The sequence below is a fragment of the Falco biarmicus genome, chromosome 3 (assembly GCF_023638135.1).
Source record: "Falco biarmicus isolate bFalBia1 chromosome 3, bFalBia1.pri, whole genome shotgun sequence".
NCBI classification, from domain to species: domain Eukaryota; kingdom Metazoa; phylum Chordata; class Aves; order Falconiformes; family Falconidae; genus Falco; species Falco biarmicus.
The window spans coordinates 14,532,997-14,560,526 of record NC_079290.1 but is presented as its reverse complement, the minus strand read 5'-3'; the positions used below and the strand labels follow the sequence as shown (position 1 = coordinate 14,560,526).

At 46.4% G+C, this 27,530-nt stretch overlaps 1 protein-coding gene and 2 long non-coding RNA genes across 3 annotated transcripts; 2 read left to right on the top strand and 1 right to left on the bottom strand.

Moving 5' to 3' along the window:
- Positions 1-262: 262 nt before the first annotated feature.
- LOC130146388 (uncharacterized) lies at positions 263-5,456 on the top strand. Its single transcript, XR_008820884.1, has 3 exons — positions 263-595; positions 4,354-4,535; positions 4,700-5,456. It is a non-coding gene; the product is annotated as an uncharacterized LOC130146388 (long non-coding RNA).
- On the bottom strand, positions 4,329-9,377 carry LOC130146389 (uncharacterized). The gene is made up of 3 exons (XR_008820885.1): positions 8,672-9,377; positions 6,029-6,127; positions 4,329-4,455 (listed from the first exon to the last, which is right to left on the bottom strand). It is a non-coding gene; the product is annotated as an uncharacterized LOC130146389 (long non-coding RNA).
- A 3,518-nt stretch (positions 9,378-12,895) lies between these two features.
- CCDC166 (coiled-coil domain containing 166) lies at positions 12,896-26,288 on the top strand. The gene is made up of 2 exons (XM_056332527.1): positions 12,896-13,013; positions 25,080-26,288. Exon 2 carries the CDS (start codon positions 25,112-25,114, stop codon positions 26,063-26,065), a length of 954 nt encoding a protein of 317 aa, XP_056188502.1. The 5' UTR covers positions 12,896-13,013; positions 25,080-25,111; the 3' UTR covers positions 26,066-26,288.
- The last annotated feature ends 1,242 nt before the right edge of the window (positions 26,289-27,530 follow it).

Sequence of the window (27,530 nt, the reverse complement as noted above, 5' to 3'; positions counted from 1 at the left end):
GCTCGGCTCAGCCGCGCTTCCTGCCACCGTCACCGGGCGCCGCCGCTCGGCTCCTCGGGAAATGGAGTCCGCGCCCGGGGTCAGCGGAACCTGCCACGGCACCGGGGCCACCGGCACCGCTCCCCACGGGTTAGGGGGCGCTGGCGCAAGCCCCGGCACTTGCAGGCCTGCACAGGGCGTGCAGGGGAAGGGAAGGGGGCGCACAGGGTCCCCTCCCTCTTCCCCAGCGCCAAGGGCTTCTCCAAAGGGATTTCGATGAGAAAAGGTTTAATCATCTTTAATTCACCTACACTGAGACTAAAAATGAGCGGAGCTTTCCGGCGGGTCGGGAGGGTTTCAAATGGGGGATGCCGGCTTTTCCTTCACCTTTTCCTTCGGCATTGCTGGGAGGCAAAGGCAGGGCCTTGCACCGCCCGAAATTAAGCTGATAAAGAATGGGATTAAGGGAGACCCCGCCAGGAATTTCAGCTTTTCCCCCAGGGAGACTTGGCCCCGACGTCGAGGAGCAGCCGGGTATTACAGATGTTCCACTCCCTTCCTCCCTCCTCTGGCTTGCGGCCACAACCGTCCCAGCCCGCGGGAGGTGACCGAGCAGGTGCGGTTCCTGCAGCGCTGGGTGCCCCGGGAGCGCTGTGTGCCGGGGAGCGCTGGGTGCCGGGGGCAGCGCTGGGTGCCCCGGGAGCGCTGGGTGCCCGGGGAGCGCTGGGTGCCCGGGGCAGCGCTGGGTGCCGGGGGCAGCGCTGGGTGCCGGGGGCAGCGCTGGGTGCCCGGGGAGCGCTGGGGGCAGCGCTGGGTGCCGGGGGCAGCGCTGGGTGCCGGGGAGCGCTGGGTGCCCGGGGAGCGCTGGGTGCCCGGGGCAGCGCTGGGTGCCCGGGGCAGCGCTGGGTGCCGGGGGCAGCGCTGGGTGCCGGGGGCAGCGCTGGGTGCCCGGGGAGCGCTGGGTGCCCGGGGCAGCGCTGGGTGCCGGGGGCAGCGCTGGGTGCCCGGGGAGCGCTGGGTGCCGGGGGCAGCGCTGGGTGCCGGGGGCAGCGCTGGGTGCCCGGGGAGCGCTGGGTGCCGGGGGCAGCGCTGGGTGCCCGGGCAGCGCTGGATGCCCGGGCAGCGCTGGGTGCCCGGGGCAGCGCTGGGTGCCCGGGGAGCGCTGGGTGCCGGGGGCAGCGCTGGGTGCCGGGGGCAGCGCTGGGTGCCCGGGGCAGCGCTGGGTGCCCGGGGAGCGCTGGGTGCCGGGGGCAGCGCTGGGTGCCCGGGGAGCGCTGGGTGCCGGGGGCAGCGCTGGGTGCCCGGGGCAGCGCTGGGTGCCCGGGGAGCGCTGGGTGCCGGGGGCAGCGCTGGGTGCCGGGGGCAGCGCTGGGTGCCGGGGAGCGCTGGGTGCCCGGGGAGCGCTGGGTGCCGGGGGCAGCGCTGGGTGCCGGGGGCAGCGCTGGGTGCCCGGGGAGCGCTGGGTGCCGGGGGCAGCGCTGGGTGCCCGGGGAGCGCTGGGTGCCCGGGGAGCGCTGGGTGCCGGGGGCAGCGCTGGGTGCCGGGGGCAGCGCTGGGTGCCGGGGCAGCGCTGGGTGCCGGGGGCAGCGCTGGGTGCCCGGGCAGCGCTGGGTGCCGGGCAGCGCTGGGTGCCGGGGGCAGCGCTGGGTGCCCGGGGAGCGGTGGGTGCCCGGGGATCGCTCCCCCTGACTTGCACACCCAGTCCAATGCAGCGCACATTCATACAGGTCAGTTGGCTGCTTCCGCCCAAAGTTGAGCCTCGTAATTAATTATCCGTTAGTTTCTTCCCCGCTTCGATTTAAAGGTACAGCGCCTTTTTAATTCACTACTCATGCTCCTAGCGTGGGACCCGCCTCCCTCGGGGGAGGGGGGCATTTGAGTAGATCTCCCACTACCACAATTACCGTTACCCTTCTTTTGCTCATATTTCTAGTAACCTTGAGTCTTATCTCTTCAACAGTTTGTTTCTTTTCACAGTTAGCACGTCTTTGCCAGAAGGCTCCTTACCACGTTCTTGCTGAGCTCCTCTGCATCAGTGGGGGATGCAGAGCTTTAGGTCTCTTGCTATATTATTTTCCATATCATGTGAGTGGGGGGTGTGTGGGTCTGTGTGTGTGTGTGGTGTTGGGGTGTGGAGGGGGATGTGGGGGGTGGGGGATGTCCATCCATCCCTCCGTCCCAGGAGCCCCACACTGCATTGCAGACCCAGAATCGGTGTTTTGGGGTGTTTTTGTGCCATTTTAGTGGCTCCACAGGGGAAATTTCCCTCTGTCAGGGAATTAGCCCTGGGAAAAAGGGGAAGGGGCAGCTTCTGAAAGTGCTTTTCTATCTTCCATAGAGATACTTGGAGGGGGCTTGAGTTTTTAAACCCTTTCTGTAAAGAGGGTTTCTTTCCATTTCAAAAACCCTTTATAGCATAGACATTTACAGTTATGTATGTATTTACACACAGATTTATTCAAGGAATATATGTATTTTAGATCTATTATCTATTTCCATTTATATATGTAAACATGTATATGTTTAAATAGATACTGTGTATCTACTCAGACCTACCTCTGTTTACACTTACAAATATGTATTAACACATTGTATAGAACAGCTATTTTGACTACATTATCTGTTTAGATTTATGTATTTACACTTAGATCTACACATAGATCTGTTTAGACTTAGATATCTATTTACACTTTATATATAATCTATTTAGATTACATGTAATATCTGTTTAGACTTACTATGTAATATCATAAGCATAGGTAGCTCTATTCTGGACTCTAAAATCCTTTACGTAATACAGTAGATACAGGGGTTTATTTTAAAATAATTTTCTATATATAAACGAATAATATTGTTATATCTATATTTAAAAATGAGACTTTTTTATTTCAGTGCCTCATACCCATATTTCCAGGGTTTAATATTTTTTAAGACCTTCCCCATGAATTTTCAGGCATTTTTGGCAGGCGACACCCCCTTTTGGGGGGGAGCCTTCCATCCTCCCTCACCTGCTGCTGCACTGCATCACTGCACCCCTGGCGGCATCGGGGTGCCCCAAATGACATCATCACCCGTCCAACACCCTTTTTCTTATTCATTCCACAAAAAAGAAACAAAAATAAACTGCTCCAACTAGCAGCTCCTTACTTTAACAATGCCATTTATGTAAGTACACATCCTCCAAGCAAAGGTGACCTCTGCTAGAAAAATAAAGGGGGAGCAGCTCCTGAGATGGTCACAGCCCTCCAGCGCCTGTCCCACAGGCCGTTGGCTGCCCCGTGATACAGGGGTAGCATGCTCCAGAATGGTGCCAACATTCCCAGGACGGTGGCACATCTTTCGCTCAGGCTCTGCTCCACGATGTTCCCACTCCGTTCCCATGCTGGGACGGGCTCCCCAGGGCAACAAATGCCCAAGGTCCCCATCAGTCCTGGAGTCTCGCCACTGGACAGCCCTCACTGCTGCATTGCAGGGCACCTGTTGAGGACAGAGCCAGGAGCTTCTGGCCACAGGGCTGGCCCCTTAGCGCCAGTGTGCTTAGCAACCCACAGGCAAACACACACATCCGAAAAACAAAAGCATATTTCAGCATTAGGGATACCATGGTAGTTGAGCTAAAGGAGGATTCTAGGTCAGCTCAAAATACAACACATTCTTTAAAAGCTAGAGCAATCTGAACAATTAAACCAGTAATAAGACTGATGGGTACAATTTTGAACACGTTCTTAGCATAGAAGTAAATACTCTTGCTGCTGTTGGAAAATCTCTTATCCCTTCTGTGCTGGTTTTGGCTGGGCAGAGTCAACTTTCTTCCCAGCAGCTGGTACCGTGCTGTGGTTTGGATTTAGGATGAGAATAATGTTGATAACACATGGATGTTTTAGCTGTTGCTGAGCAGTGCTTATGCTAAATCATGGACTTCTCAGCTTCTTACCCCACTCCACCAGTGAGGAGGCTGGGGATGCCCAAGAAGCTGGGAGGTGACACAGCCAGGACAGCTGACCCCAACTGACCTGCGGGATATTCCATACCATATGACATCATGCTCAGTGTATAAACTGGGGGAAAAGCTGGCCACAGGGCACCGCTCGGGAGCTGGCTGGGCATCAGTCAGCAGGTGGTGAGCAACTGCATTGTGCATCACTTCTTTTGTATATTCTAATTCTTTTGTTATTATTATTTGCCCTTCCGTTTCTGTCCTATTAAACTGTCTTTATCTCAACCCACAAATTTTACTCCCGCCGCTCCCCCCTCCCCGCCCCCCCCCCCCAGTTCTCTCCTCCCATCCCACTGTGTGGTGGGGGGACAAAGTGAACAAACACCTGTGTGGTGTTTAGCTGCCTGCCAGGTTAAACCACAGCACCTTCCATACAGGCTGCAGGACAAGGTCATACCGTAATCGACACTTAGAGATTCACCCCAGCAGCTACGGTCCTTGTGCCACTGCTGCACATGTTGCTTGCTTGGACAATAAAGCTGAAAATAAAGCATAGAACTTTAAAGCATAAAATGAAAAATAAAGAACAAACCTCAGTAATTCACTTTATAGCAAAAAGGTGCGTATATGTTTATATACATCCAATAAAATACATACTATAAAAGTATTTCGTTTTTCTTTTGCATTGATTGAACTTGCATAGCTGTGAACTGACACCATTAAATTATCTATCTCCAAAGGACACAGTTATAATATGACTAGGGGGTTTTGTGTGTGTTACAGAATTAGGATGGACACCTGGCCAGCTGCGCTGCCCAAGAGAGATGCTGCTGATCTGCCATGGAAATGTGCCATGGAAGCGAGACAGAAATAAAGTACTTTGGAGCACTCTGTCAAAATATTGGGAAAAACCCCGTAACATTCAGTTGCCTCTCTTTTTAAACATTTAGAACAAATACGTAACTGCTTAAATACACCTAATAAAATGTATGCTGCAGCTTTTTGGCAGTAACAGTTTAAACAATGCAAGTAAGTTTGTAAATTATACAATTTGGACTTTTTTTTTAAAGTTTCATTTATGACAGAAAAATCAGTGAGGTAAGAGATTCCCCCATATGTTTTTTCTTCGGGGGGTGCGGTGGGTGGGAACCAGTGCTGCAACACATAAGGCTACCAAAAAGGACTGGTAGATTTGCTCATGCTTCTGGCTGGAGTGAGGCATGTAGAGGAACACATTTTTATATCTTGACTTTTACAACTGAGATCCCAAAGAGCAGTGATTCCATCAACTTTTGGAAGATGTGCTGCACTTGGGTCTTTAGGAAGGAAACTGACTTAAAAAAAAAAAAAGTGTAAAAAGTCTGGTTGCTGATGAATTCTACTGCCAAGTACATAATCTCTGAAGATCCACTCTGATGGGAAGTTCATAAAATACAACTGCTTTGCATGAGAAAGATTTCCATTCGGGAAAAACTCTTGCCAACTGCAATCAAATTTTACACACTGTAGGTTAAGGAAAAAGGACGTTATTTAAGCTGTAACTCACCAAAACTGTATCAGGACTCACTGTCACTAGTTACAAAGCTGCTAATGCTTCTTGGAAAAACATGGAAAACACACAGAAGCAACGCTGATTTCTCCTGTTTTGTCCATGTCTCTTCTTTGACCTTGATTGCTTTTAGTACAGATGCTAGTATCTCAGTAAGGTTTTTGAGTACTGCTATAAGGTATTTTTAAAACTTACTGACTGAAAAATCGTGAAGCCTTTATCATGAAACCAAAGCCTGTTTCTTCCGAACTCTTACAAACGGTTTCTTTCCTCTTTCAGTATAAAATTGTTTTCAGTATTATTTAACAGTAAGCACACAGAAACAGAAGATTATGTTTTCAGGAAGAGAAAATAAATGGAAGGAAGTAAGCTTTGCATAGGCATAACATGCTCCAGAACAGGCCTTATTATATTTTCAGCATTTGTGTTAAGATATTTCATATAAAAACTACAGAAGGAGAGTTGGCACATTTTTAATGTTAACATTTAATATTTATTTAATAACATTTAATAACACACTGCAAGCACCTTAGGAAAAATGCAGGCACACACTGTAGACATACCTAGTACTTGCAGACCACTATGGATCCTTTCCGCCTGTCTTGTACTTTCATGGTAGAAGAAAGGGTGACCAGAGTGGAATGGTGGCAGTTGGCATTCTGCTGAGAGAGGAAAAAATCCTTTAGCATAAAGCTGGGTAGGAATCTGAAGCTTCCCTTTTTTGTGAAGGTTTGTGGAGACTAAAACTGAGTTAAGGAAAAAGTATTTTACATCATTTCTGGTCTAATTGTTGATAAAGGCCACCAGAGCTTTTGCATTTTTTAGACAACTGTGCATTTTTTTGACTCATTGGCATCTCAGTTTCACTAGAACCACTGTCATAGATACACACAAGAGACGCAGATACCTATATACATTTTCTCAAGCCTACATATAGCCAAGATTTCCTCACCCTATACATTCCAAGTTGAGTATTTTTGTTAAAGAGTACAGTAACCCATTTCTCCTCGTGAACTGCCTTCTTGCAAGAAAGGAATGATTTTTTTCCAGGCTGTTTCTCAAAATGGTCAAGATCTTTTAAAACTGCAGTTGTACCACCAAATGTCTTCAGGGTCCCTACCAGCTTTTGACTGCCCTTAAATTTAACAGCTCTATTCCATCTTTCAACAGCAAAAATATGGCACGCTCCCAGACCCACAGCACAACCCTACGGATGTCCACACATGTGTTGCTGTTTTGATGAGGAGCCACTCAGCATCCCCACGAGCACAGCCGCGCACACCAGATCAGATTCACCTACACCAATTTCAGTGAATGTGGTTTCTGAAGCTTTCAACTGAAAACCCTGTCTTGACCCTTGGCCACAGCAGAAGTCACCCATAACTCCACAAAAATGCAGTAACACAAATTGCAAACCCACAGCAGCAAGAGCTTTAGAAATATTTAGACCAGGAACAAGGGAGAAAAATAAAACAGCTTCATGGCCTGCACAGGAAACTAACAGACAGAAAATAGGGTCAGCATTCACAGCCCTTACAGAAAACAGGCATTCTCCTTCCATTCCTAAACCCATCTGTTACGTCTACATATCACAGAACTACTGTGGCAATGCTGAGAGTAGGGGCACAACAGCCCTGCCACAGGACACGCTATTGACTGATGCTGTTTTTGTAGCAGGACACATAAACAGAGGGACGTGCTTTGCTACACACACCCCTGAATTTCCTGAAAATTTATGTTTACCTAAAATAGCCATTTGGAACATACTGACAAACAACATTTGGCGATAGAAGTTCTATGTGTTTGACACCAAAATTTTTAGAAACCTGCTCTTTGCTTCCTATTATTGTTGTTCTTCCCTCAGAATTCATACCTGTAGCCAAGTTATTCACTACTAGTTCAAGCATTTACCTTCCCAGTATTACCAGCACATTTATGCAGGAGGTAACTTAATTGCTCTTTTAAAATTATCCGGATGTCAATTACAGCCATCAAAGAGGAGTGAGAGAAGTCAGGCAGCAACAGAGCTCCACAGGCTGCCACCAGCCAACATTGCACTTCACACACACACCCCCCCCAAAAATCACCCCCACCCACAAACCACACCGCCACAACACACCAAACAAAAAGCTTCATGACCTTCAAAAAGCCTCATGACCTTGTGTCTTTTTCCTTTTGGAGTTCACCTTTGTCTCAGCATGCTGTGCAGATGATCTGCATCCTTGTTGCAGATTATCTTAAGGTTTTACTGAATCTTTCTGTATTTTGTGTTTATGTAACGGTTAGTTACAAGAGCATTTTGATTTTAAAGAGTTAACCTCCATGTTAGAATTACATTAGCGCTTACTAACCAATGATGTATGAATCGCTGTGCTGCTTGTTATCCGAGACTGTTACTTGAAGTCCCTATGCTATAGACCATGATACCCTTAGTCCTTACTCTCCAGACCATAACCAGAGCACCTAGGTTCTATTTGGTATAGGATAAGTTATTGGACAGCTTGGCAAGGCCGATATCCAGCTGTCCAACTTGGCAACAGAACTTACTTTTAAGGTGTCCTGAAATGAACTACCTTCATTCTAATTCTAAAAACCACGTGAAGGTGAAGACCCTTCCCCTGCACAAGTGTAGTAACAGAAAAGGATGACACAGAAAATATTATAATTATATGCAAATTACTAACCAAACATTGTTAAGTGGGTGTGTACGACCTTGTAATTTTGTGTGTAAATGCAATGGCAAAATCTACACAGGTGTGCTCGATTTGTGGAGATGCCACCGAGCACCCAGCGCTGCAGTGAAGGAGTGCCTACTGCTTAATACTACGTTGGTATTAAGGGGTTTGATTCCCAGTTTCGGTGACATCCTGATGACATATGTTTGCATGGGATGAATACATATTCAGAAATAGTCCAGATCTAGAAGGCTGGTGTTTTTTTTGTGGTTTTAACAATCATAACTCAATTTTATTGACTTACATCTTTGGGAGGAAACTAATTAAATGTAGCATCTCTTGGTGCGGGAAGGGGGGGAGTGTGTTACGAGACTGAGAAAAGTTATTATTCAAAGCTCCCAAGCATGATGGAATGGTGGGGAAATTAATGAAAGTGAAGATCTGAAGATCAAGAGCTGCAACATTAAGTGAAATTTGGCTTTAATTCTGATAACGTCCTTAAGAGACACTGTTAAGCACAAGAGGACTCACCACAGCTCTCACTCTGGGCGCTGCTGGGAGGATTTGACAGTTCATGACGTGCGGAATCAGACTCCACAATCTTACCGGATTGTAAAGTAGGTATGTTTATGCAGCGCTGGGCAGCACGGGGGGGTGGGTGGGTGAGTGGGGGGGTGTAGTCCCAATTTGCTTCAATTTATACAATCAAATGTTGCATATACGTAAGGTTTCCAAATACACCCTACATATTCATGACCTGTCTCTGCTTCCTGTTAAAATTAGCTCCAAGAAGTCATTTCCAGCTGCGCTTGCCTGCTGCCTCTTGGTGGTGGTCGTGGAGGTGGTGGGGATGAAGGCTTTGGTAGCCTCCCTCGCTCTGAACTTTTTACCTTCTCTCCTAGCACAGACTCAGTTGTTCCTTGGTCTTTGTCCAAACGACAGCTGGGTTTGGCTAGTTCTCATCAGGAACTGTCCTTCAGGAGGAACAGTAGACTCCTTGCTTCAGTTAATTTACACAGTGGTTAGTAAAACAAAGCATTATTTATCAGCAACCACCTAGGTAATCGTTAAGCAATTAGATCTACTAAAATTTCTTTAACCCCTTCCCTCATTCAGACACTTCCCGCTGCTTCCCCTTCCCCCCCGTAATGCCGGTCACCCGGCAGGCCCCCACCGCCGCCCCTCAGCTCTCGGGCCCCACCAGGGCTGCCCACACCCGGCTCGCCGACCGGCAGACGGCCTGGAAGCTCCGCGTACCCCCCCGCCCTGGGTCTGGCAGGGGGCAGGAGACCCCCGCCACAGAGCGCCACCGCCCCGCCCCGCCCCGCCCGCGCACTGCGCATGCGGCCGGCACGCTGCGCGCTAAGGGAGGGGGCCGCGGTAAACGCGGCGCGGCATTGCGCATGCGCGTCTGGCCGGCGGGGGGCGGGGGCGGGGCGGGGGCGGGGGCGGGGAGCGGCGTTGGTTCCTCTGCGGTGACTATTCAGTAGGGTGGGCAGCGGCCGGTGCGTCGGCCCCGCCTGTGCCGTCCAGGGACGGTAACCACCGGCCGAGGGTGCAGCGTTCTCTGCCTTTTTCCCGCTCTAATACTCACTGCATCCACACCAAAACAGCATCCAAGTCCGCTCGAGCATCTCAATCCTTCGCCTCTGACGGCTTTAAAAACCTGGTGGTTGTTTCTCTGTGCCCCCACCCCGTTCCCTGGGGAGGAGAAGCAGTGGAGAGGGCCTGTGGGACAGGTTTGGGTTTGTATCCCTGCCAGAGTAAGTCCCAGGGATTGCTGTCTACGTCTGCAGGTGGCATCAGGGGTTGTGGGAGTGAGGGCAGCGAGTCAACAGGTGCTGGAGAGGGATTTAAGGAAAAAAACCAAACAAGCCCACATAGATGGCATCCTGAAGGCAGGAGAGGAGACTGAAATCTGCTCTGTCTAAAAGGGCAGCTGCGTTCAGCAGGCAACAGCCCATCTGAGCAGACCAAAGGCTGATCAGCAAATTAGCAACACACTGGTGATACCTGTGTTGTTTGCACCTTTCCTCACCTCTGTGCTATCAGTACTCTGCTCTCCTATTCCTGCATACACACAATCACAGAATCACAGAATGGTTTGGGTTCAAAGGAACCTTAAAGACCCCCCAGTCCCACCCATGGCTACCTCCCAGCAGACCAGGCTGCTCCCAGCCCCGTCCAGCCTGGCCTTGAGCTCCCAGGGATGGGGCACCCACAGCTGCTCTGGGCAGCCTGTGCCAACACCTCGCCACCCTCACAGTAAAGATTTTCTTCCTTACATCTAATCTAAACCTGCCCTCTTTCAGCTTAAAAACATCACTTCTTGTCCTATCACTACAGGTCCTTGTGAAAAGCCCCTCTCCAGCTCTCTTGTCAGACCCCCTTCAGGTACTGGAAGGTGCTCTGAGGTCTCATCAGAGCCTTCTCCAGGCTGAACAACGTCAACTCTCTCAGCCTGTCCCCACAGGAGAGGTGCTCCAGCCCTCTGATCATCTTTATGGCCTCCTCTGGACTCACTCCAACAGGTCCGTGTCCTTTTATGTTGGGGGCCCCACAGCTGGATGCAGTAATGCAGGTGGGGTCTCACGAGAGTGGAGCAGAGCAGGAGAACCACCCCTCTAAAGGCTGGCCACACTTCTTTTGATGTAGCCCAGGACATGGTTAGCTTTCTGGGCTGCAAGCACACATTGCCAGCTCACATTGATCTTCTTGTCAACCAACACCCCCAAGTCCTTCTCCTCAGGGCTGCTCTCAATCTGTTCCATAATGCCTGCACCCAGTTTCAGTTGGCCGAAACCAACCTCCAGCTTTCCCCACACAACATCTCCAGCTAAGGGCCAACTACATTCCACCCTCTCAGCCTCCATCACAGGCAGCGCAGCCCCAGGACTTAGCTATGCTCATGCTGCAAACCAGAATTCATCCCACATGGCCAGCCACAGATCTGTGCAGAGCTCCCAGCTGTGATACTCCTTCAACTGCCACGATTAGGCTTCAGCACCTGCAAAGAAAGGCCAGGCGAGTTACTGAGAGGCCACAACAATGCACAGCCCTACAAGCAGCTCCTGGTCTCTGCATTACTTGGACAGGGCTACCCAAGAGGCAAGTATGGAAGTGTTTGGGAACCTTGCGGAGCTCTTCAGAGGTGTTTTGGGAGAGCATCAGGGAGTGATTGGCATCCCTTGTGATGGGGTTTGGAGACATTTGCAGGATGGCAAACCTGCCATTATTATTACATAAAGCAGTTAGACCAAGCAAGGCAAGACAAAGACAAGTTAGGACACAGGTAAGCCATTTAGCCATGAAAAATCTTATTGTAGGCATTACTGCTTGTTCCAGGCAAAAAGACCACAGTCAAACTCATAAAAGGCAGGTGAGACTTCATGCAGATGTTGAGGTCCTGCTAGCAACGGAAACACTGCATTGATTCAACTACCGGTCACTGTTCTCCTGTGCTAGCCCATGAATCACTGGTTATTACCCACAAGTCCAGTAAGGATGCTATAAAACCTTCCTAAGACTCCAGGCTCCTACCTGGGATCAAGCCAGGAACTTTCCTGGAGGTGTCTGTGTTCTTCTTGCCACTTCGCTAACTTCTAAAGGTCTGAGGATGGTAGTCTGTAGTTCATGTATGGTTATTCCCTGATGTTTTAAATGCCTAGGATTAACACAGCTTATAAACACACATACTATTACTGAAGGGTGTAAAGCCAAGCTAAGATTTCTGCAGCCTCTCTAACAGAGCGAACCACATATGCCGGCAGCTACAGCTAAAGGCCATCAACTGCTGAGTGATACAGGCTGCGCATCTCAAGTCCTTGATATTGCTTTAGAGTCTCCCTTGTGGCATTGTAACTTTGTCAGCCAGCATGTCAGTGGAGTCACAGTTTAGCATGGAGTCACAGTTCTTAGCATAGTGAAATCCATAGCAACCCGATACAAGGTTGTTCCAATTTGTCAGGACACCACCTACAAATCAGTAAAATCTGAAGCTGTAAAATTGAAATTAGAAAAGAAAAAATTCACTTTCACACATTTTTATGTGAAACAATCAACCACTGCACAAAACAATCAAAGGAAGTGGTATATTCTCCATTATTATTGTATTTAAGTTTAGATGCACTTCCAGAAAGTTGTACTTTGGCCACAAATAGCCAGTTTAGATGAGTAACAAAACCAGTGAAATTCTATGCCCTAATGCCACAAAGATGCCAAGTTTATACTGTTATACACCCAGAGAAACAAAATTTCTCATGTATGAGGATAATTTTCCCTATAAAATGTTTCTTGTTTCCAAAACAAGAAACCCTTCCACAAATAAGGACTGCATTTTCAAAAATCCTTTTTAGCATCTGCCTTTCAAATGTCACAAACACTCCCATATAGACACACCCCTTCCTGACTTTGTGGGACCTGGGACTGCTTGCCAACCTGTTGGAAAGAAAACCCAAATATATGGACCAGAAATGCTTGAGTAGATACTGGCACCTAATTCCCAAGGAGTACCGTGTCTTAAGTCATAACTTTTCCTTCAGTACATCATAATAGCTAGCTGAGGCTATTTCCCTACTAATATAGCTGCCATTCTTATAAGCCAAACTGCCTTTATGTTTCTGCTAGGTAACACAGCATGTCACAGCCAGGCCTCACAACCAAGCTGGGAACTGAAACTGCTCGGAGAACCTTGCTGCAGCACTTCTCTTGTGACTTCGCATGCTTCATCACCATGGACACGCACAGCTTTACAAACACCACCATTCTTCAGAGATCGCAGTCTGGCTATCAGCAAATGCTGTCCAGTAAACCAGGAAAAGCAAACCAAAAGAAGCTATTTGGAAAATCTGTGAAGACCACAGGAGCAGGAAAGGTCAGTGCTTTTTGAAAAAAACCCACATTTTGCATAATACCAGCTTTAGCAAGGCCACACAGATTTAGTAATTTCTCTTAACATTCATACAGCTCTACAATTGCCTTCCCACGAAAACTACACAGTTACAATTAACTCAGTTCTACTACTTATCTATTGTGACACTTTCCTAGCTCTTCAAGTTTACTTCCCAAAACACAACTGTACTGATTTCTAGACAGGTTTTTATGTCTCCCTACATGCACTCTCCTTCTGATGCAGCTGCCACATTTCCAGCTTGGAACCTGTTCTGCTGTTACTATGACAGGCAATTTTAGTATATTTATTCTATGTTGCTCACCTATGTACTTGAATTTTGCATATCTTCTTTAAAAAGGGCCACCAGTTGTATTAGGATACAGCAACTTTTAGTTAAGAATGTGCATTAAAGCCATTAGACTTATCAGACCTCTCTCCAGTTCTAAAACCTTGATTGCATTGTTCCTCCTTTGAATTAGTTTAGAAATTCAGCACACAAATACTAGTCACTCCTTTATTTTCCAATTATGTCTGCAAGAATCATTAACATTGATGCATTTTCCTTCCTTTAGTATCTGTTGTGGACTTAACTGTGCCTCTTATATTGTAGGTATCTTATCAGTTTTGAAAATTAGTTGCATGTTAAAAAAACCTGAATCCCTTCGCAAAATGAATGCTTAAAAAAAAAATTAGCGAATTCTTAATGTAGGATTGTAGGCACAGTGCCCACTTACTGTTATTTCAACAATTCCCTGCCTCATTCAAATCACAACAATCATGTCTAATTACTAGACTTCCCTTTCCTATGATGTGTTATCTAATAACTCGATATATACGAAGGTGGATTTTTAAAAGCACTACATAGGGCATCAACTATTATTTCATCACCTTCACTTGGTATCTCACAAATGTTACAAAACATGTCTTCTAACTTATTTCTCAAATTCAGGAAGTATTTAGCTATACTCACCAGTTTGAACCTGTGCCACACAGACAAGACCAACAAAAACAATATTCTGAACCTAAAGGGAAAAGTATGTATTTCAGACATGTACAGCTTTATTTTGTTGCTGCACTTCATCGTTCGTTATTCAGTAATGTCTAACCTTTCTGGAAAACAATCCCTTGCATCTTACTGTGGCCAATTTTACTTGCAACTTGGTAATCATACCATTATTTGCACTACAGTGCATTTCCTCACCCTAGGCTCTTACCTAGGATGTTCTCTCACCATGGAAACCAGGCTGTACATCTAAGAAGCACACAGGTCCTACCCTCACATATACGGTACCCATTCCAGAGCTGGCTCTTGCCGCCACCTGCAGCCGCAACCTGTCAGATTGGTCAGTCACCTCACTCAGTCTTTTGCATTCCATTACATTGTTACCCTCATAATTCCCTGCAGAACAGATAGCTCTGGCGCACTACAAATCAGCTTCTATCTTTTGGCTGCTATGATGCACATACATGAGAACACGATCCAGGGCACCATTATCATCCTTTCACAGAATCACAGATGCTGAGGTTGGAAGGGACCTCTTGAGGTCATCAGGTTCAAACCTAGGCAGGGCCACCTACAGCAGGTTGTCCAGGATCATGTTCAGGCAGCCTCTGAATATCTCCAAGACATGTCAGTATCTTTATTCTTGTGCTCTGCAGTTACTTAAGTTTCCCAGGATCCAGCAGGGGTATCCCTTCCATAAATGTTCAGTTTTCAGATGTAAAACAAGTGGAGGTTTATATGTGATACTGTGTGTGTGGGGGGGTGCCTTTGCTACTGAGTTCACTTCCCTCCTTCCTCTCCCAGTTTACAGCTCTTTATCAGATTACACAACTCCTAAGTGGATACATAATGCTGGGGAGGAGGGAAGGCAGGATAACTGGAAAAGGGTAACTGCCTGTGTGCATTAACACTAGCCTCCATTCAGCACTGGTGAGACCACACCTGCAGTGTGTTGAGTTCTGGCCTCTCCAGTACAAGAGAGACATGTAGCTACTGGAGAAAGTCCAACAAAGGGCCATGAAGATGATGAAGGGACTGGAGCATTTCTTATCTAAGGAAAGGCTGAGGGAGCTGGGGACTGTTTAGCCTCGAGAAGAAAAGGCAAGGAGGGATCTTACTCATGTATATCAATACCTGAAGGGAAGGTGCAAAAAGGACAAAGCCAGGCTCTTTTCATAGGATCAGAGTAATTTAGCTTGGAAAAGACCTTAAAGATCATCAAGTCCAACTGATAACCTAGCACTGCATAGTCCACCATTAAACCATGTCCCTAAGCACCTCATTTACATGTCTTTTAAATACCTCCTGGGATGGTGACTTAACCACTTTCCTGGGCAGCCTGTTCCAGTGCTTGACAACCCTTTCAGTGAAGAAATTTTTCCTAACATCCAATCTAACCCCATCCTGGCACAACTTGAGGCCATTTCCTTTTGCCTTATTGCTTGTTACTTGGGAAAAGAGACCTACACCCACCTCGCTACAGCCTCCCTGCGGGTAGCAATAATGTCTCCCTTGAGCCACCTTTTCTCCATACTAAACAAACCCAGTTCGCTCATAAGACTTGTGCTTCAGACCCTTACCCAGCTTTGTCACCCATCTCTGGATGTGCTCCAGCACCTCAATGTCTGACTTGTAGTGTGGGGACCAAAACTGAACACAGGATTTGAGGTGTGGCCTCACCAGTGTCGAGTACAGGGGAACTATCACTTCCCTAGTCCTGCTGCCCATGCTATTTCTGATACAAGCAGGATGGTTCTGGGCACACTGCTGGCTGTTGACCAAAACCCCCAGGTCCTTTTCCACCATCCAGCTTCCCAGCCACTCTTCTCGCAGCCTGTAGCACTCCCTGGGGCTGCTGTGACCCACGAGCAGGACTCGGCATTTAGCCCGGTTGAACCTCATACAGCTGGCCTCAACCCATCGGTCCGACCTGCCCAGATCCTTCTGTAGAGCCTTCCTGCCCTCCAGCATATCAGTGCTCCCACCCAGCTTGGTGTCATCTGCAAACTGCCTGAGGGTGCACTCGATCCCCTTGTCCAGATCATCGATAAAAGATACTGAACAGAACCGGCCCCAGCACGGAGCCCTGGGGAATGCCACGTGTGACCAGCCGCCAGCGGGATGTCACTCCATTCCCCACCACCTTTGGGCCTGGCCACCCACCAGCTTCCAACCCAGTGCAGAGCACACCTGGCCCAGCCACGAGCAGCCAGTTTCTCCAGGAGATGCTGTGGGAGATGGTGTCAAAGGCTTTACTGAAGTCTAGGTGGACAACATCCACAGCCTTTCCCTCATCCACTAAGCGGGTCACCTTGTCATAGAGGGAGATGAGGTCAGTCAAGCAGGCCCTGCCTTTCATAACCCCATGCTGGCTGGGCCTGGTCCCCTGGTTGTTCTGTACATGATGCGTGATGGCCCTCAAGATGATCTGCTCCATAGCCTTCCCCAGCACCAAGGTCAGCCTGACGTCTGCTGTTCCCCAGATCCTCCTTCCGGCCCTTTTTGTAGATGGGTGTCACATTGGCAAATGTCCAGAAACAGACAACTGAGACCTCGCTGCTTAGCCAAGACTGCTGATAAATCATGGAAAGTGGCCCAGTGATCACTTCCACCAGCTCCCTCAGTACCCTCGGGTGGATCCCACCCAGCTCCCTAAACCTGTGTGTCTAAGTGGTATGGCAGGTCATTGACTGTTGCCCCTTGGATTGTGGGGGCTTCATCCTGCTCCCTGTCCCTGTCTTCCAGCTCAGGGGGCTGGGTACCTGGAGAAGAAATGGTCTATACTGATATAAGAATTATTTACTTTAAAAAAGGAAAAAAAGAGGGAAACAAAAAATAGTAAATATCTATAGTGAAAATCAAGAACGAATTTGAAAACCAGAGGATGTTAGTTAAATCCTTAAAAACAGTTAAAAAAACATAGCCTTGGAAGATGGAAGAGACACCATAAATACTTCAAGCTGGGGCACAAAATAAGCTGAAGGAGAACAAAAACAGTTAATGAGACTAAACATAAAATTACTGGAACTATGTGTGAACTATCTTAACATACTAAAAGATCCACTCTAGAGCAAAGAGAGCCCCCTACTAACAAAATCCCTCCCCACAGAACAAAAAAAGAAGACTGCACCTTTAAATGGAGATGAGACTTGTAAGAACAAATGAGAATTAAGAGTGACTAAACGCAATTGTAAACAATCTTTCAAAGCATATAAAAAGTTCTGCTCTGTGTTGGGTGTGTTAGCTTTGCGGATCACCATGTAACACCCACCTCTGCGCAGACATGCTATAAGCAAATTCTCAGCTGTGTGTGGATGGGCTCTTGCACACTGGGTGATGAGCCCAGATTTGGGATAACATTACTATTAAAGACTGAGGCAAAGAAGGCATTAAGTACCTCAGCCTTTTCCCCAGCCTTTGTCACTATGTTCCCCCCCTACATCCAATAAAGGATGGAGATTCTCCTTGGTCCTCCTGTTGTTGCTAATGTATTTATAGAAACATTTTTTACCCTTTTACGGCAGTAGCCAGATTAAGTTCTAGCTGGGCTTTGGCCCTTCTAATTTTCTCCCGGCATAACCTCACGACATTCCTGTAGCCTTCCTGAGTCGCCCGCCCCTTCTTCAAAAGGTTACAAACTTTCCTGAGTTCCAGTCAAAGCTCGCTCTTCAGCCAGGCCGCTTTTCTTCCCCACCGGTTCATCTTTTGGCACATGGGGATGGCCTGCTCCTGCACCTTTAAAGGTTTCCTGCTTGAAGAATGTCCAGCCTTTGCGGACTCTGCCCTTCAGGACTGCCTCCTAAGGGACTCTTGTCAACCAGTCTCCTAAACAGGCCAGACCCCCCTTCCTGACTTCTCCAAGAATCGAAAACTATCACTTCATGATTGCTATGCCCCTGACAGCCCCCAGCCATCACATCACCCACAAGTCCCTCTCTGTTCTCAAACAACAGATCGAGCGGGTCACCTTCCCTAGTTAGCTCGCTCACCAGCTGTGTCAGGAAGGTCTCTTCCACACACTCCATGAATCTCCTAGACTGTTTCCTCTCTGCTATATTGTATTTCCAGCAGATATCTGGTAGGTTGAAGTCCCCCATGAGAACAAGGGCTAGCAATTGTGAGACTCCTCCCAGCTTCTTATAGAGTATTTCATCTGCCTCTTCATCCTTGTTGCATGGTCTGTAACAGACTCCCACCATGATAACTTCCTTGTTGGCTTTTCCCCTGATTCTTACCCATAAATGCTCAACCCTATTGTCACTATCATTAAGCTCTAGACAGTCAAATACTCCCTGACATTCAGGGCTACCCCACCACCCCTCCTTCCTTGCCTTCTGAGGAGTTTACAGCCATCCATTGCAGCACTCCAGTTGTGCGAGTCATCCCACCATCTTCCCATGAGGGCAACTACTTCAGTTTTCTTGCTGCACAATGGCTTACAGCTCCTCCTGTTTGTTGCCTATGCTGTGTGCACTCATGAAGATGCACTTCAGCTGGGCTGTTAATCCCGCCTTTTTGCAGGGAGAAGCCCTAATTCCTAATTCCTACATGACCATTCTCAGGCATTTCCATGGTTTCTAACACACCAACAAGCCTTGTGTCTTCACTGTCACACAGATCTCATTTCCCTACTTCTACTGAGGCGGCAGACTGAGGGACCTTGCTAGCATACTGTCCCTCAAACATTGGTGCACAGCCACCAGGCTTATCTCTAGTGAACCTAGTTTTATCCCTTTTCCCCTTCAAATCTAGGTTAAAGCTTTTTCAATGAGCCCTAACGCCTGAGCAAAGATCCTTTTCTGCCTTTGGACTGGTGTACCCCACCTGTTGCCAGCAGGCCTGGTGTCATGTAAACTGACCCATGATCAAAAACCCCCACATTCTGCCAGTGACACCAGGCTTGGAGCCTGATCTGCTGGCTCTTCCTGTCTCTTCCCTCATCATTCCCTGCAACTGGAAGGGCAGAGGAGAGTTCAGTGGTGCCCAGTGACAGGACCAAAGGCAATGGGCACAAAGTGAAACACAGGAGGTTACACTTGAACATGAGGAAATGTTTTTTTACTTGAGGGTCATTGAGCACTGGAACAAGTTGCCCAGAAACATTGCAGAATTTCCTTCCTTGGAGATACTTAAAAGCTGTCTGGACATGATCCTGGGCAGCCTGCTCTAGGTAGCCCTGCTTGAGCAGAGGGATTGGACCAGATGACCTCCAGAAGTTCCTTCCAGCCTCGCCCATTCTGTGATTCTGTGAACTTAACACTAGACAGACATGGTCTTGCTTGCCCTTATACTATAACATTACAGCTAGCTTTGCAAACAGTTCTTCCGTACTGGTATTAAAAAGTTCTACCAAGCACTTCTGAAGTTGTAAAGGAAGCAGCAGGCCACAAGAATGAGGTCAACACTGCAAACGTTGGCAAGAAGCCAGTTCCTGAGAGTTTATAACTTTATGGTGAGCCAGCAAAAGGGTAATATGATCCCTACCCTGCAAAAGTGCAGGCTTGGCTGAAACTTTTGCCTATGTCTTGATTTCCTTGGTAGGTCTACAAAACCCAGAGGAACTGGAGGGAAAGCTATCATCCATAATATGTATGAATGCTCTAATAGTCACTGAGGATGTACCTCTTAGGAGCAAGAATGTTGGTCTGTACTTCATGTAGGGTGCCAGGATTCTGGAAAATTCAGGTGTAATATGCTTGGGTAGTATTCAAGGGTGCTTTGCTTAGCCTCCATCAAACCACTGTTTAATGAAGGACAGAATGGATTGGGCCAAAGTCCGGGCACACACTGTTACCTCAGGAGACAGAAGGAGCATGCCAGGTGAAGCAGTCTCATCAGCCCTCATTCACTAAAGAGCTACGATCCCATCTTCTACCACTACTGTATTGGTTTGGCCCATTTTGTAAAGCGTGGATAAATTGAAGTGAATCCTCTACGACCAGCTTTCTATCCAGGTCTCTACCCATGGAGCTTGGCCTTGCTGATCTTAAAGGTCTTTTCCAACATAAATAATTCCATGATTCTATGAATATCAGAGGCCTCAACACAGATCAAGTGACTGAGGGAAGATGTAGCTCTCCATGTCTCATGATGTTGGGAGTATCTGGTGCCTCTCACTCTTGCTGTGGCTGGGGCAGGGGGAGATGGTCTCCTTGCCACCAGGAGGTGTGCAGTTGTGTGGGATCTTTGTTGCCAAAAGACCTGAGGGAGGTCAGCTGACTGCAGCATCAGAGATAACAAGAGATTGACTGGATCTTCTGAGACCGTGTGTTACAGATTTGTTATTAGAATTAATTAACCACATTTGATTTTATAGAAACACATTTGATTTTATAGTTATTTTAATAGGAATATAGAGTTATAAGAAATATTTTAATGAAATTTGTATTTGTACAGCAACAGCTGCTATGAAATCTTCTGTATAACCCCGTACCAAGGCCAAAGGAATTGGTCAGAATCACCTAGTAGGAACGTTTAGAACTTAGATAACAGACTTAAGATTCAAGATGATTGTTTATATGTAACCTAGGAGAATGTACTAAAATGTCAAAATGTAGAATTAATGGGAACCGGGGAGAGTCGAGTGAAGTAACTCGTAGTTACCTGCCAAGAAACAGTTACCTTAAGTAAAAGGTAATTCCGGCAGGGGGAGATCACGACCACTGACTCATGTACCACCTACCCGAATAATACCCCAGACCCATTTCCAGACCTTTCTAACCTTTACTGCACAGAATCGGATATGGGAGGAGAGTATGTTAAGGATTTTTGGAAATACTATGTTTATGCATGAATATTTAATGAATATGTATGAATGAGTTCTATATAAGGTATATGATTTTGAAACTTCATGTGCGTTGATCGTGAGAGGACTCACGCACCTGGCCGTTAATAAAGAAGTGTCTGCTTATCTATATCACATTGGTGGTTATTCTGAGATTTCGGTAACACCTGCAGCTTCAAGAGGCCAAATCCCCAGCTGTACTGAGTCTGAGCTTCTGGGGTGGGAAATGGAGACTTCCATGATGACAAGGCAGGAATTCTGTCTTCCAGCAGCAGGAGGCAGGTGCCTGCCCCACCTGCAGTTCTGCAATTACAGAACTGGTTGAGTGCTCTGGAAGCAGACAAAGCTCTAGGAATTCTCCTGCGAAGGACCTGAGCTGGCTGAGCCTGAGCCGCACAGCAGCACCAAGAGGAAGCAGCAAGAGATTATATTGGGAAGAGGCTCCCACCTGCTGTGGACAGAGGCCTCATCTGTCTATCTGACCTGCTGTCTAGGGAGGTTCTCTGCTCTTTGGGAGCTCAGTTCCAGGATATAGTGGAGAAGCTATCTACCTTTCAAACTATAACACCCTGCTGCTCTTCCACGTGGGCAAAAATAATATTGTCAGGGGAGACCTGGAGCCTATCAAACAAGAGTACATGGTTCCAGGGGCAAGAGGATGGGTGGGGTGGGGACAAGTGATTTTTTCCTCTGTCTTGCTGGTGAGGAAGGGCTTGAGAGGAACTGGACTGTGGAACAACATCTGTTTGTGCAGCTGGTGTCAAGAATAGGGGAATGTCTTCTATGATCCTAGGATCCTCTTTGAAGATCAAGAACTGATAGGAAGAGACAGGATATACAATACAAAGTGGGCAAAAGCATCTTTGCCAACAGACTGGTGGCAGTCTGTTCTCCTCTGATGAGAACTTTAGGAACAAAGCAGGAAAGATGATGAACAAACAACAATCAAATGAGGAAGTTGTGGACTAAGTCTGCATGCAAAATGTGCAGGGTGAACTGGACAGGAGAGACCTTGTAGTCAACAATTCAGTGCTGAAGGGGGACCACCTCAATCATAAGGACATAAATAAAGGAATACTTACAGGACAGTGTGATGGAGAAAGCTCTCTCACCTTTTTTAGGTGAAGTGCCTGTACATTGCTGCACAGAGCATGGGGAACAAATGAGAAATTAAAGAGCATGTGTGCATCTGTTGTAAATCTCATTGAGATTTGGTGAGAGACACATGGTGGGTTAGCTTACAAGACCAGAGTGCTGTTATGGATGGATGGATACAGGCTCCAGGAGGGGGAAATGCCTTTATGTGAGAGAGCAGAAGGAATGCATGGAGCTCTGGCCTTGGACAGGTGATGAGTCAGTTGAGAGTTTATGGGTTAGGATTAGAAGGCAGGCCAATGTGGGTAATCTTGTGATGGGTGTCTGGCACAGACTGCCTGATTAGGAGGAAGCAGAGAGTGTGCTGATGAACTGGAGTACACTGATGATAAATTCCTGGCACAGGTGATCAATGAGCTGACAAGGAGAGGCACTCTCCTGGACCTGATACTTACAACAAGGAAATACTAGTTGTGGATGTGAAAGCTGGGGATAGCCTTGGCTGCAGTAACCACAAGATGATGGAGTTCAGGATCTTGAGAAAAGGGAACAATGTAAATATTAGGATCACAATCCTGGACTTCAGCAGAGTTGAGTTTGAGCTATTCAGGGATCTTCTTGGAAGAATCTTATGGGAGATGGTCCTGGAGAGGAGTCCAGTAGAGCTGTATAGTTTTCAAGGAGCACCACCTCCCATCTCAAGAATGGTCCATCCCAATAAGCAGGAAATCAAACAAGAGTTGCAGAAGGCCTACACCAAAGACCAAGATGCTCCTTACAAAACTCAAATGTAAAAATGAAGCATCCAAGAAGTGGAAGCAGGATCACACAGCCCAGGAGGAACACAACGACACTGTCCAAATGCGCAGGAACGGTGTTAAGAAAGCCAAAGCCCACCTGGAACTGAATAGGCAAGGGATGTGAATGGCAACAAGAAGGGCTTCTGCAGGTGTATGAGCAGCAAAAAGACAACTAGGGAAAGATGACCTCTTAGCTGAAAGGGGCAGGGGAACTAGCAACAAAGGATGCCAAAAAGGCTGAGTTACTCAGTGCATTCTTTGCATTAGTTTTTACTGGTAAGACTGACCTCCCAGAATCCCAGGTCCTCAAGGCCAAGGAGAAAGTCTGGAGCAAGGAAGACTTACCCTCAATGAAGGAGAATCAGGTTAGAGAACATTTAAACAAAATGTACATACAGAATTCTATTGGGCCTGACAAGTTGAACAGGATGAAAGAGAAAACCTTTTTACTGTGAGGGCCGTCAAACACTCAGAAGGAACAGGTTTGCCCAGGGAAGCTGTGGAGTCTCCACCTGACTGGACACAGTCTTAAGCAACCTGCTCTGTTTAAACCTGCTTTGAGCAAGGGGCTGGACTAGATAATCTTGTGAGATCCCTTCCAACCTCACCTGAAAGTTAAGGTGGTGGTTCTGTGAATCGGTCCTATCAGTGGTGAACAAGTAACACAGACTCAGTGGGATGCATCAGACCAGAATTCTTAGGTGCATGGTGTGGTGTCTATCTGTACACAATGCAGATGACCAGAAGCAGGATGCATGCTAGAAAGCCACTTCCAGTCAAGGACAAACAAAAGAATGTGCCATAGTACTTACACTGCAAAACACTCCTGCTATCTGCCAGTAAGGACGTGATCTGCCCACCCAAAAAGTCCCTGAAACCTTGAGAATGTAAAAATAAAGCAAGGTCATTGTATTTGACCTGCACTGCTTTTTCACATACCTACCACAGGCACTAAATACATGATCTACTGCAGAAACACAAATACATTGTCTATGATAATATTGTGCCTTGCAATCATTTGTCCAGTATAAATAGGAAATGACACTGGCAGAAAGAGAAGCCTCTCAATCTGCCTTAATTAAACTATCCTTATTTAAACTGAGAAGACTGTTATCTTCTCAGCAAGAGAGGACCCAGACAGAACAACTCCTAACAGCACAGAAAACCAAGGCATCAGCTTGGACACAAATGTACTCTGACAGAGCCATAACATCTTTCTCATAATAGGGTAAAACATTTGGCCAAAACACCAAAGCAAATTTCAGGTTACTCACCTATAACAAAACCAAAATAGCACACAGGTAGAGCAGGCCAGATGAATAATCTTCAAATTAATAATCCAGCAGAGTCTCAACAGATGCTGAATTGATGTTCAGCCCACAATGTTCTGTACCTCCCTCCCACCCACTGTCCCTGCAGGGAAGAATCCAGTCCTAGGCAACTGGGAAGATCGGATCTGCATGACATATTAAACATTCCATTGAAATAAATGGCCCACATTCTGTGGCTGGGAGGATGTTTCTTCAGCCATTATCCCCCTTACGGTCATTCTTTCACTCTCTCTGTATTCATAATTAGTTACCTGTGTCTTATCTCAAATTACATTATAGTTCAGATGATGTCCAAGAAGATACCACTTTACTTACCTCAGGCAGTGGAAGGATAAGAATGTGGTCACTCTTGACTGACATTGAAGCCCTAGGTTAAAACTGGCTGTAAAATTTCATTTTCTGCCCTCATTTAGTAACACAATACTGACTGAACTTTCTAAATCCAGGAAAAGGATGCAGCTGTCTCTTCAAACACAAATAAAAGAATCTTAGTCTGATGGAGAAACAGGGCTTAATCCGTACTACTGTCCATAACATTTTCTACCGGTAGCTTCCAGTCCAGCACGATGACTTAGCAGTTATATTTTAGAATTTGCAAGTTTCAGGCATGGCTCTATTAGCACTTCAGTACATACTTGCTGCTGAAGTTTTATGGACAAGATCTACTGCCTATGGAAAGACAGTACACAATGTACCATAATGGCCATAATAACTCACTAGTAGAATTTGACTTTGTACTCCAAATTACAAAAGTAACACATTATACAATCAAAAAGAAATCTTAAAAATATATGTATTTTTAGATTAGCAGAACTACTTCTCAGTTAACTAGGAATGTAAAAATGGAAATACACATATGTGCATGTGTGCTTCAACTCAAGACATAGGCCAGACATTAAAAAATTTAGGTTGAACATTTTACCTGCCAGAATAACTAGCTGAAAACATAAGAGAGCATGACTGGGGAAAAAAGCAACGGTCATATATGTGGCATAAATGCTTGTTTAGAATTTGTAATTTTTCGTTCTGTTACAGTTTGCCAGAGTTTGATACCCCCAGTATGAAATATGGCATCCAAGACAAAGCAGATGAAACAGGACACCACGCTGGGAGACTTTTCCCGTGCTGGGAAAAGTAAGCAGGGAGTAAGAACCAAGAATGGAGATATGACATCCAGTGACATGGAAATACTTGTCAAAGAGAGAAAACTCTACTTGCAGAAGGAACACAAGATTCTCACTGAACATATGAACACATACACAGGAAGACTGGACCACTTTCTGCAGGAAAATAAATTCCTAGAAAAGGAAGTCCAACGGAATCAGGAAGAGAACAAGGCTTACCTCTCTTACATAAGAAAACACAACCAGAAGTGCCAGAATCTGATAATAACACTAAATGACCAGAATCACACTGATTTGTCTCAAGTCCGGATGCAGAAGGAAAAACTAATCTCACAGTATACAGAAAAAGAGAAGGAGGTAAGGAGCTCTCTGATGAATATGGAGACAAAGTACTCTCTTATGATCAAGGAGATTGAAGACCTGCAGCCTGTCAAAGGTCCATCTGTTTTTCTGGAACAGCAGGAAAAGATTAAAGAGCTGGAGAAGGAACTGTTGGTCACAAAGATACAGCATTCAGAGGAAATGCACAAAATCAAGAGCAGATTTCTGCAGGCCAAGGCTGAATGTGAGACAGACTTTCATCAGAAGATCCAGGTTCTCACAAAGGCAGCAGAAGAAGCAGCAATACAATCTCTGATTCAGCATATCAAACAAGCAAAAGCAGAGAATCGGCATCTGCGCCAGGAATTGCTCAGACTCATCCGATACTCAAAAATCCTTAAAGAAACCGAAGTTCAACTGAGAGTGCAGCACCAGCAGCTTCTTTGGGAGAACCAGTACACTCAGCACATGGCACACATGTGCCACTTGTTACACCAGCATGAGGCACACAATGCAAATGCCAAAACCTACGGCTCTCACAGCCTGTTCAGATGCGTCCATCAACCTAAAAAATAAAAAAAACCACTACTCCACTCCTCACTCGTGCCAATGTGTCAGTAGACATAGCTGGACTGTCAGCTGTTGCCACTATAAGTTAGGTAACAGAGTATACAGAAGTAAATGTTCTGTGGGTGGAAATTCATATAGATCATGCTCAGCGTGCAATCCAGACAATAGATCTTAAAAGTAACCTCAGCTTTAACTTTCATGCCAACCGTATCAAGACATTTGAAACTGCAATCCCTTCATGTCCCAAAATAAACAATGAAATTTTCTCTTTGAGATCAGACTTTGATGTTTTATTAATCACTAATTTTCCATGGGAAAATTCTAGTATTTTTTATATTTATATAAATATATAAAGGCAATCTGTATGTTACTTTTCACTGCAAATGACATCTGATACCATAGTATGAACCAATGTAGGCCAGCTCTTACTTTCAGCAACAATCATTTTCCCAAATCTTCTACATGCCAAAGACTTTATTTTACCTTCTGCTAGTGTCCAAAGGGCAGAAAATAAATATCCAAGCAATTGAATCCTTTAAACAATATAAGCAGTTGAGGTATTTGGCCCTTGGTCATAACTATCAATAAAATATATTCACTGGATAGATTCATATTAATTTTTACTTCTGATTTTTTTCTTGCTTTATTGCTTCACTTGAGAAGCAAGAGGTAAAGAGTTATATTTCAAATAGATTGCAGCTATATTCACTTTCCAAGATGAACACTTAGGGATTTCAATTACCTCATTAACACCAGAGGTCACCCTCACTATAAGTTTTAACATTCACATAGGGATATTTTCTACAGCAGCAGACCTTAAGTGAGATTGGAGACACCTCAAAGGGCAATCAATCAGAGCAGGGCCACTCTCAGTGGCTTTTGAGTAGCTCCAAGAACTGAGACTCCATAGCCTCTCTGTGCAGCCTGTTCCAGTGTTTGACCACACTCACAGTAAAAAAAGTTTCTTCTTAATGTAAATGCAATTTAAATTCCATCACAAATTTCAATTTCAGAACAGTCTGGCTCTGCCCATCCCCCCACACACCCCCCAGCTCTGCCTGATATTTAAATACATCAGTAAGAACCCCTGAGCCTTCTTCAGGCTAAACACCGGGAGCCTCTTCCTGTACCCAAGCCTTAATCATCTCTGTGGCCCTTTGCTGGACACAATCCTCTATGTCTGTGTCTGTCTTATACTGGGGAGCCCAGAACCACACAAGATGCTCTAGGTATGGTCTCTCAGTGCTGAGTAAAAGGGAAGGATTGCCTCCCCAAATGAGCTGGCAAGGCTCTTCCTAGTGCAGCCCAGGATGCTCTTTGCCACCTTTGGTGTAAAAGCACATTTGCTGGCTCATGGTCAACCTGGTGTCCACCAAGATCTCCAGGTCCTTTCCTGCCAAGCTGTCTTCTAGCCAGATAGGTGCCAGCCTGTACTGTTGCATGAGACTCTTCCTCCCCAAGTGCAGGACTT